General features: G+C 36.2%; 1 protein-coding gene and 1 long non-coding RNA gene across 3 annotated transcripts in view; one reads left to right on the forward strand and one right to left on the reverse strand.

The window, feature by feature from the left end:
• The window catches only part of LOC128882736 (uncharacterized), a 6,916-nt gene extending 2,600 nt beyond the window's left edge, over positions 1 to 4,316 (forward strand). The window contains exons 2-3 of the long non-coding RNA XR_008458526.1: positions 3,672 to 3,823; positions 4,224 to 4,316. This is a non-coding gene — a long non-coding RNA (uncharacterized LOC128882736). The remainder of the gene's footprint in view (positions 1 to 3,671; positions 3,824 to 4,223) is intronic.
• A 1,937-nt stretch (positions 4,317 to 6,253) lies between these two features.
• On the reverse strand, positions 6,254 to 11,286 carry LOC128882734 (uncharacterized). Of its 2 annotated transcripts, XM_054134464.1 has the most exons (3): positions 9,904 to 11,286; positions 6,889 to 9,511; positions 6,254 to 6,818 (listed from the first exon to the last, which is right to left on the reverse strand). In XM_054134464.1, exon 2 carries the CDS (start codon positions 8,909 to 8,911, stop codon positions 7,832 to 7,834), a length of 1,080 nt encoding a protein of 359 aa, XP_053990439.1. In that variant the 5' UTR covers positions 8,912 to 9,511; positions 9,904 to 11,286; the 3' UTR covers positions 6,254 to 6,818; positions 6,889 to 7,831. The 2 variants fall into 2 exon arrangements, with proteins under 2 accessions (XP_053990439.1, XP_053990438.1); XM_054134463.1 differs by having other exon boundaries at positions 6,896 to 11,286.
• Positions 11,287 to 11,570: the final 284 nt, after the last annotated feature.

Consider the following 11,570-nt stretch of genomic DNA (forward strand, 5'->3'; position numbering starts at 1 on the left):
TTACAACATTTTTGGGACACCCTGTATACAGTAAAATTGTATAGAAAGAACGTAATAAAAGGCAAAAACAATTATTATAAGCAATCATGATGCATGTTCCACAATTTATTGCTTATAGAGTTATATGGGCAGTTGAATCGTCTAACGAACGTAATATAGATAAACTAGTATAAAGAACGTATTTATAAACGGTAGCGGAATGTTATACACCTTTCTAGAAGAACGATAAAGGTTTAGCGTAAAATGTGAAAAACTTGGAGTGTCCAATTTGAATAGTGGTCAAACTAATTGCATAAGTTACGGTACATACATTGTGACTGTTTATAATAATAATACTCTTTGTTATAATTATATTCATCTTGTATAATTTCACTAGTTATGTGTTTGAACATATACAATCAATTTTTGTACACCGAGAAGGATCAAAAGGAAGCGTTGAAATATGTTCAGATTAGTTTTGGCGAAGAGTGGAATCAAGAATTAATCAACGAGCGCCACTTTTTGCAATCTACGTTTTGAACAGAGTGATAAACAGAGGTCGAGGTAAAAGCATGACCTTCAGCGATCAATTGACTTTATTTGTTTTTATAGAAAATTCAATTTCAATTACGTGTATTTCCGATACAATTTAATTCTAAACAGATGAAAAATAAATATAGGCATAACGAACAAATAAGGAGATCCCAAATCTATCTAATCGAACATCTCGTATGGATACATCATATCATGAGATATCACCAAGAAATACTAAACTTTTAAAAGAAATGATTAATATAGTTCGACTTAATGTAACAATTAATTAGCGAGTACTAATGACAAGAGCGTAGAGCGAAGTAACATTTTTGAGAATAACTGTAATCGTAATTACACGCGCAGATTATCTAATATAAACACACATATTAAAACCCATGTTACAAAGTAATGTAAGATTTTTTGGTAGGACGATCCTTCCTCCGCGTAGGCGCATAAAAAGTTTACGAAAATATTTAACAAAAATCGGTAGCATATTCTACCGTTTGAATTTGATCTTAAATAGTGTCCTGAACTATATATATATACAGGGTGTCCCAAAAATGTTGTAACACCTTGAAAGAGGTGGTTCGGGAGGTGATTTGAAATAACTTTTTTCTTAGTTAAAATGTTGTCCGAGGCTTCGTTAAGGAGATATTAGCAAAATACCCCGACCAATTAGAGCGCTCCATCGGCATACTCGCGCTCTGATTGGTCAGTGTTTTCCGTTAATACCTCCTCAACGAAGTCTCGGACAACATTTTCGCTAAGGAAAAAGTTGTTTCAAATCACCTCCCGAACCACCCCTTTCAAAGTGTTACAACATTTTTGGGACACCCTGTATACACCTATGTACATGTACCTCTATGAAGAACAAAACTATAAACAAACCCTGCGTTGTATGGATCAACATGCACAATATAATATACATATATTAGAAATATATATATTCGCATAAACATGTACACGTATCTATGTATATATATTACACGAGGAACCAAATACCAAGGGATAGTATTGTACGTATCAATGCATATGATATATAAAATTGTATCTAGGAGTAGGTTACCAAAGTATTGTCAACATTATGTCCTTTTTGTAGATGCACAGCGATAATTTGTCTCTTCGTTTTGCTGTTTATAGCGGTATTAAATAACACAAATTACGAACGTAACAGACTAGGAATGAGTAGAGGGAAAATAGTAGAATTGTCGTTTACACTAATTCTATTATCGCGAATTGCAACTTAATTAGCAAACAGATGGATCAGTAGTTTTAATTATCTAACTTTATTAGAACATAAAATATCAGAAAGTATAGACTTATCAAAAATAATACACGAATTTGCGTCTCTAAAAGCCAGAAGAGTTAATTTGAGAACATTGGTATAGTAATTTTGTTATTTAATTTTAGAATGTTTTAAAAGATGTTGGTATCGCTAAAAATTATTTCTTTTTCATTTTCTTCATAAACAATTATTAAAATAAAATAAACAATACATGTTTTACAAATGAGATTGTTCATAGATTCTATTCTATATAGTACCAATATTTTTAAATTTCTTATGAGAAATGGATGTCCATAGCGGTGGGCACTGGCTATAGTATTATGGTTGTTACCACAAGATAAAATTAGTATGTCTTTTCGTTCAAAATATTGCTTCTGCGAAAACTGATAATCGCGTTCACCCTCTCAGTGATCCATCTGTTCTCGAACCTGCTACACAAAAACTTAGCGTACAAATATGTAGCGATTTATGATAGCGTCGACTATGATACTTGATATACTTTTACGACGACGAGAAGTTAATTGTTTATAGTTAGACGCATAGTTAGGTAAACATCCAATGTGATATATACATCTAAAAGGTAAATTTGTCTAAAAGTTTTACAATACGTAAGGGGAGATACGATCCTATTGCAAGATTGCTGTAATTAGATGGTACAATAGAAAAAATAATCAGAATTTCGAATGATGAGTGTGGAGTTCGGTCCTTGCAACGATTACATTTATTGCTGGATATATAGAGTGTCCCAAAAATGTTGTAACACCTTGAAAGGGGTGGTTCAGGAGGTGATTTGAAACAAGTGTTTCCTTAACGAAAATGTTGTCCGAGGCTTCGTTGAGGAGATATTAACGAAAAACATTGACCAATCAGAGCGCGTCGTATACCGCTAGAGCGGTCGTGGTAGCGAAGGCTACGTGCTAGGCGGCCTCGCTTATACGCTACTGCGGACGTTCCACTGGCATACTCGCGCTGTGATTGGTCAGTGTTTCCCGTTAATATCTCCTCAACGAAGCCTCGGACAACATTTTCACTAAGGAAAAAGTTGTTTCAAATCACCTCCCGAACCACCCCTTTCAAGGTGTTACAACATTTTTGGGAAACCCTGTATTAATCGTATTTGCGTTAGCAGGTTCGCTTGATAAAATTGTAATAACACGGCCTGTAACTCGTATTACTTGTACTGGTAATTGAAACAAGGGGCAGGATGATCACGTATGTTTGAGCCCCGATGCGGGATAGCGATCGAGACTATTTTTTAATTGTGTCGTTTTTGAAAGGAAATCGTAGACAATCCGTGCATTGTCGTTTCGTAAGCATAATAAATGTTTCTACGAATTAGCGAACTCATAATACGAGATACAATTCGATGTGAAAACAAAAAATAGAAATGGAGAATATGGCGTAGCGCGGGACCACCATGGCAGTTTGTTTTTTCGTTGATATCTGCATTTGCATAACGATCTCGTACGTCTTCCAATCATCCCACACACTGTTGTGTTTATCCTGTACCCGTGGGATCTCCCATCTTCTTAAAAAGGGTTGTGTACACTAAATAAAGGAAGATCTTACGATAAATTGACTCTTCTTATTTATTACTCATGACTCTGTTACATTTCTTGTGAAAAATACGATGAGTAACTTTCATATTCGGACACTTTACAATTTTTACTGTGTCGCTTCATAATTTTGCTTATGCTAAATGATTATTACTTACTATATTAATACATCTGGTTAATACATTGTACACCGACTAAAACTCAGCAATCGAACGTCTGTGGGCCTCTGCGAAATTGGTACCTCATATTTTAAAAATGTTTTTAATTTTGATTTATCTATACTAGCAAACTGACTTTAATTTAGACTTTCTATGTAGGACTTCTAGAAACGAAGGGGAGCCACCAGGCTTGGAAGTTGTCCTGAGAAGGTTATAGACGGAGATAAGATTGTGAAATGTCGATCAAAAGATATAAGATTACAAAAATTATGGCTGACCGCTTGCAATGTAGAGCTCACCATATTAGTGAAGTAAGTATGCTGACAACATATCTCCTTTGACATTTTCCAATCTTTTGCGAATATTCTTTTTAAAATAACCAACAACAATTTCAATGCTTGTCATTAATTTTATTAATCTTTCATTAATAGTATTTCAGTTTACTGATAAACACCTTAGACTAATTTTTTTTATTCTAACACAATAAATTGTGCGTTAGAGATAGTGGGTCTCTTCATTCATTTTTTCACAAGACTTTCTGCCTACTTTTCAAAACTTAAAGGACGGAAACTGGTCCCTTTCCTATATCTGGCTTCAGATACATTATATATTGTAGACTCTACGCTTATTATAATAAAAGACTGATGTATTTTTATTTTAAGCTTTATGTTCATTTGCAATTAAAGTATGGTTTGTATGTGTTTTTTACAGATAATTGAAGCATAAGATGATGCGTGTGCACAACATAAATTAATGGTATTTATATTAATTTATTAATTGAATGAATAAATGTTTATGATTAATAAATTAATATCATATAAAATATATGTATTCGCTTTCATTACTCCCTCTTCTTTTCTTTTCCTTCATTCAAATAAAAAAATCAGGAGTCTGTATATTAATCATAAAAGTAAAATTCATTTTTTTTGTATTATTTCATGTTACGAGCCAGGGCGATAGCGACGCGCGCGTGAGCCCTGCGAGTGGGGTGGATTCGAGAATTGGAGCAATACGATTAATTAGTATGTATCAATGGAGCCGAAGATTTGAGGATAGAGTAGATAATGCAGACGCCTCTGACGCGAAGTCAGGTAGCTGCAGGAATCGGTATCTCCCAGTAAAGGGTAACCGTAGGATAAGGTTCGAACTGTGAGGTTGTTGGAAAAAGTGCAGCGACTCTGGAGCGAAGACAGATAGCTAGCAGGAGTCGGTATCTCCCAGTAAAGGGTAACCGCAGGATAGGTTAAGTTTAGGAGTTCAGGTTGAGTACAGAATGACTAAATCGTATCGTTAAAATGTAACACGCGTCGTTAATAAAGCCTCGGAACTTGTTAATTTAATAGAATAATAACTCGAGCGGTAAAGTTATTATGTTGTGAGGTTGTTACACTGGCTAGGATTGCTAATTTCAAAGTAAGGTTTTATGATTGATCTGACAGACTTTTAAGTTTACACAAAAGAGTATATATATTCAAAAATAACTATACTAATTACATGTGTGAAGTGTCGTGTTGTCGCGGTTAGTGTATGAAGTTAAAATTACCTAAGTGTTGCGCGGTGTTGACGCACTGGCGATGCGGGGGTCGAGAGTACTTCTATGGCCGTAATAGATTTTAAAACCGTCTTTGCGGATCTATATGGTAACAATGATCGAAAGGAACTGAAGTCCGATCTCACTAGAGTGCTACTCTACAGACGATCAATGTGTCTCTAACGAGTAACTCTTTCGTACTAGCTCCCGAGCAATGAAAATCGTAGGTTTATATACCCCTAAATGTTGGTGGGGAACCGCCAATGATTTCGGTGAGTGCGGTCAGCAGCTGTGTGCTGACGCCACGCAACGCGGATCAAAGATGGTACATCCTGCAGATGCAGCTGCAGGATGTACTCCAGGGAGATCGAGCTCCAAATTCCAGAAGGGTAGATAAAATAAAGTTAATGAACGCGAGCTTCGAAAAATCGGATAGTTTCTGTATACGTAACATCTGCCCCCCAAGATGAAACATCGCGGTTCGCGTGATGCTTTCACCTTAGAAGCGAGCTGTTACGTATGTGTGATAGTGTCGGGTGTAGTGTGGTGTTGTTTTGTGTACTTATCTCATAGGATGTAATGTCGTCAGTGGTCGAAAGGGGTGATGTTTTGATTGACCACCCCCTTCAAGGCGCCATTTTGTTTTTTAATTGGCTGCCTCCCACATCTTCGTGTTTTTTAATTGGCTGCCCCTCTTCGTGTTTTTTAATTAGTTAATAAGGCCCCACCTCCGTCCACTTTTATTGAACACCTTTTCGAGGCGCCATTTAATCGGCTGCCCACACCCCTTTAAAGTGCGCTAATGGATCTATTTCAAAGACACGTGCAAAGATTCGCGAAGTTTCGCGAGTCGTAGACAAATTTAAAGAATGCAAGCTAAACGTTCTGTTTTACCATCTTAATTTCATACGCGATAAAATGCATTCTTTGCAAATGTATTATTTGCGGAAGATTAGATCATCAAAGATCCATACCGACTCACGATCGAATCATGGATACAGGATACTCTATTTCAAGGGCATACGTGAAGGAATGCGCTTTTTCGCGGTGGAATATTCGAGACACCGATATGTTGTCTCAGGAAAAAAGTCAAAAACTGCAAGCTAAACGTTCTGTGTTATCAGCATCTGCCGCCAGTGATTCGCGCTTATGAAGAAACAAATAATATTCAATTGTAAATACATCATTTTATTTGATCACTATGCTGAATTACATTCAACCCTAAGGCTAACAATTCAGAATCAATCAATGAATGACGTTCAAAATTTTTATCTTCGGTAATTGTTCTTACAATATCATTTGGTTTTACATTATGTATTAATTTTACAAAAGTTTCATATCTGTGCTCGACGAGAAACGTATTCTCGGAAAGCCACGTGTACATATGATTGATACAGTATTCGAAATCAAACATTCTACAAATCGTTTTTTCTGTGAGAAACAAGGCGTTGACGGAGGTGGAGAGTCTCGCGTCTTTAACATCGTCCACGCAGCGAAACTCAATCGTTATATCGCAAACACGTATCGGATCACTAGACGTCGTTTCAAAGTTCCGTAAAATGTTCATCTTTCTCTCCGATAGCTTTCTCCAGGTAAACATTGGAAACTGGATTTCATTGCCGCGGTTATCTTCAATAGCCAATTCCACATCACAGCGACGACCAATTCTTATTCCAATATCTAAATACTTGTACCAAGTAGTCGTCAAAGGATATCTCCGTCCCAAAATACGTACTCCGCGGCTTGACATCAATTCGGGCGAATCATTGGTTTCACTGTATAAATGAAAAGAATATGAAAAGAATGATGCATATTTTTGCTACGTTTTACATCGAGGAAACGAACATTTTACCATGTACGCATTTTCTTGGAAACTGGCCGCAATGTGTAATTATCATCTAAAAATGTCTCCCCCGTTCCTCGAGCAACTTCAGCAGCAGTCCACATCGCTGACGTTTAAATTGGTCAAAATCTAACAATCTTCTAACCGCTGTATCGCAAATTTCCGTTTTATATCGAATCCACTCCCCTCCATCACCCCTTATCATGTAAGGAATTTATTGATGATGCAGCATTTCTTTTTTCTGTACCATGACGTCATGTTTATTTCATATTTCAAAAACACTTTCTAGAGCATTTCTACATCAAATAGCGTATATATTTTGAACACATTTTCCATGGCACAAACGCCATCGTGAAACGTACATCTGTAATGTCCTTCACTCATTGTAGATAATTTCGGTATTTCTCTGTCTTCTAAATCCGTTTCAACATCGAAGGCTTCCATTCCAGTTAAATTGTACAACCATCTCTTCTTTTCCGATCGTTTAACTAAAATTCTGTCAGCGCATTCCAACGCGGTTCGTAACAGGCTGCTCGCCTTCACGTAGGGTACGTAACCATTCGTCCATCTGATTCCATGGTGTTTTTTCGTTAACCATCAAACACCACGTTTTTCGTTAGTCGTTAGACGATGCAATCCAAATGGAGGTTCAAATATCCAATGCACTAATTTTTTTCCTTGCGTGAGGACAGGCACCTCTTTTACGATAAAATCATTCGAGTCCGTTTTGAAACCTTGCAAGTCTACGAACGTTAGGTGAGCCATTTTGCTGTATCGACAGTTTCGAAGAGACTGAACATTCAACAGAGATTTTTACTGTATTAGTTTATTCTGCGTACTACATTCGTCAGAGGGCTGTACTCGACTATGCGATCGTGTATAATCAAGCAGTAAGCAGTTGTATTGAGCAGCACGTTATCTTTGCATTCGAAATCTATCCTAACATCAGTCGTGGCACTCTTTAGAGATTCGTTCTGACGCGAGCAATCTATGACTGCAAACGGACCATATGATAAAAACTAACATATCGAGCAGGGGTTCACCGTGTCCGTAATATGATTTTCGAAAGTTTGCGTACATATCGTAAAGTGTCGCATACTTGTTCTTATCAAAATCCAGATTCAAGTCATCGTATGGATAAGATTTTGAATTTAAATGTAGTCGTATGTTTGATAGTTTACGATTGTCAAAGTGATTAAATGTTTTGTCCAATTTGTTCTTTCGAACGGTTTGCATAGCGAATATCACATATCGCGGTTTCTCCAATTGTGTTGCAGTTTTCACAGACCAAGTATGCTTCGTGGTTGTTTGTAATAACGGATATTCATACAGATCCCAGGAGCGGAAACTCATCGAAATTAGTCGACCACTTTCAAGAATACGTAAGAGCGCCAATTTGTTTAATTCATCCAAACCGACGTGAGGCATTCGCCATTGAACTTTAAACAATTTGAGTACAGGTTTCAAAACGGTAGGACCAATCAGGGCGTTTTCATCGTTTCGCGATCGAATTAAAATCAATTCATGGCGCGCATTGATTACGATGCGTTTATAATCTTCACAGAATCCGAATAACATACCAAGCGGCACACAAAAATTAAAATCTCCAATTGCAGCATTTTGCTTATGGTACCAGCCAGCATTACCTAACGTTTTACTTTTTTCAATAGACAGAGATACATAATTCTTTAACGCAGTCGTTACTCCCGGATTTTTGCAACGATCTATTTCAACCCCATCCAGTTCATATCGAATTTCATCAAACAGAGAGGCAGCACAGTTGTTATCAAGAACAACATCTTCCTTCACTCCCTCCGGTTTTTGCTCTAGTAGACTCAGTTTTCCCTCGATGTATAAGTGACTCTCACACAGTAGCGTGTACAGATCCTGCTGCTGTATCGGTATCTTTATCTCATCACTGTTTCCGAGTCTAGTATTTGCATATGAATTGTAGGTGTGTGTCTGTATGCTGGTTATGCGATTGTCAAAGACAGGTGTACCGTCAATATCCACTGTGTCCAACATTATTGCTTCACGATGAATCCTAATGATTGTTTTTTTTTTTTTAGCTCCAAGTGTGATTAGAATTTGTTCAATAAGGACATTTGGTAACCTGTGTTAGCATATGTGAACAAAAATATTATCACGTAGATGACTTCTCATTAGAATTCACCTGATGTAACATGATAGGACATGTTAGGATAAAAGATCCTTCGGATGTTTTTTGTGTAATCTTCTGGGTATACTTGTATTGTACAGATCTCTTGCAAGTTCGTTGGGGTGAACCCGTTGGGGTTTCCATGTAAGTCGCGAATCTAGATGCATTCCTAAATATTTAACTATTTTGGTTTGAGGTAAATGTAATGTGTTTGCATTTATCAGCATTTACTTTTATTTTCCATCTACTTAACCACTCATCGAGTTTTAGGAGGTGTTGTTGTAAAATGGAAGCTGCTGTCTTGGGGTCTTGGTGTATGGCTAAAATAGCTGTATCATCGGCAAATGTAAATAGCGTGGTTTCTTGTGTAGTAGGAATATCGGCAGTGTATAATGTATACAGAATAGGCCCCAAGATATGCCCTGGGGGACTCCTGCTTCAATAGTGCAGATAACCGAAGTAGAATCCTGAATTTTAACAAAAAATGTTCTGTTTTCTAGATATGATTTGATGAGCTCATAAAATGATATGGGAAAGTTTTGTTTGATTTTATATAAAAGTCCCTCGTGCCACACTTTATCAAATGCTTTCTCTATGCCCAGAAAGAGAGCAATACAATATTTTTTTCTTTAAAGGTAAGAGTAATTTGATTTATCAATCTATGCACTTGTTCTATTGTAGCATGTTTTTTTCTAAAACGAAATTGATGTAGCGGTATTAAATTTTTATCCGTGATTATCTTTTTGAGCCTGGTTAAAATTATTTTTTCCAGTAACGTGGACATTACGGGAAGTAGCGAGATTGGGCTGTAGGACGTTGGTAGATGTGGTTCTTTTCCGGGTTTAGGCAACATAATTACCTGTGCTAATTTCCAGTTGATAGGGAAATACTTGATCCTCAGTACCGCATTATGGTAAGCATTCTTACTGCTTTTGGTGGAAGTTCCTTCATTATTTTTCCACTGATTAAATCAAAACCAGGAGTCTTTTTAATTTCGATATCTGCAATTAGTTTTTTTACTTCGTTTACTGTGATTTTTGTTATATCTTGATTGAGATTAGTATCAAACGCGATGAATGGAGTTATATTTGAACTTATTATAGAGGTATTTGAAATATTTGGTTTAAATGTATTTTGTAAATGTTCGGCAAAAGTGGTGGCTTTTTCGAGTGTGCTTTTTGCCCAACTAGAGTCTGCTTTTTTAGTAGGCGGTAAAGAGACCACTGGCCTCTTTAGTCTTTTGCAAGCTTTCCATAGTGAGTAGTTGGTGTCGTCATTAGGAGAGAGGTTTGAAATGTAAGAATAAAACTCTTCGTTACAGTAATTTTGAATTAATTGGTTCACTTCTTTCGTGATTTGGTTTAGTTTTTTTTTGTTATACGGAGATTTTTGTTTTTGCCATATATATTTTAATTTTTGTTTAAGTTTTATTTGTTTTATTATGTATTCTGGATATGTGTAGAATTTCCTTTTAGTTTCGATTTGTTTGGTGGCTATCCATTCTGCATTTTGGATTTTGTCGGTGAGATCTATTACTGCTGATGCTATTTGTTCAGGAGTTCTTAAAGGTACATTGCAATTTATGTTCCAGGGATTGTTTAAATGTATTCCAATCTATGTTACGATTATGCAAATATGGCGTTGTTTTTGTGAGGATAGATTTATATAGATAGTTTAATAAAATCGGAGAATGATCAGAACTAAGATCTAAGCAAGATTTAATTTTAAAATGCAATTTGTTTAATCCTTTGGTTATTGCGAAGTCCAATAGGTCGGGAGCTTTGTCGTAGGCTGACGACCAGTATGTAGGTTCGCCAGTGGTCAGTGTGTCTAATGATAGTATCCTTATTGTTTGTTCTAGGATTTTACCTTGAGGTGAATTTATTCTAGAACTCCATAAAACGTGTTTAGCGTTATAGTCTCCGCCGGCAATAAATTTGCTCCCTAATGTTTGAAAAAAATTTGAATATTGCTATACTGATATTTTGTGTTTTGGAGGACAGTAAACTGCAGCTAGCGTAATATTTCCATGAACTGTGCTAATAGTGACAGCAGTAGCTTGTATATGCGTGTCAGTGATATTTTGATGAAGAAAGTGTTTAATATCTTGCTTAATAACTATAGCTGATCCACCGCGTGCTTTGCCGGGTGGGTGTTTAGCATCGTAGATATTATAAGATGGAATTTTAACGTAATTCTTAGTAGTAAGATGTGTTTCTGCACATCAATTTTATTAACTTGTAGAAAGATTTTTAATTCTTGTAATCGTTGTTGTAGCCCATTTGCGTTCCAAATTGCAATGTTTAATGTAGTATCCATTTTATTTGTTAATATTGTTAAGCATGCGTGTGATAAGTTCTATCATTGTGTTAATTTGTTGCGACTGTTGACTTAACAATTTGGTTTATTCAATGAGCATATTTGTTATTAGTTCTGTATTTTTAATTGAGTTTATTAGCAGGTGTTTAATTTCTGTTGAGTCTGATGCTGATTCGTGGTTTGGAAAGTGGGAAACGATTCGTTTAG

The sequence above is a fragment of the Hylaeus volcanicus genome, unplaced genomic scaffold (assembly GCF_026283585.1).
Source record: "Hylaeus volcanicus isolate JK05 unplaced genomic scaffold, UHH_iyHylVolc1.0_haploid 12164, whole genome shotgun sequence".
Lineage (NCBI taxonomy): Eukaryota > Metazoa > Arthropoda > Insecta > Hymenoptera > Colletidae > Hylaeus > Hylaeus volcanicus.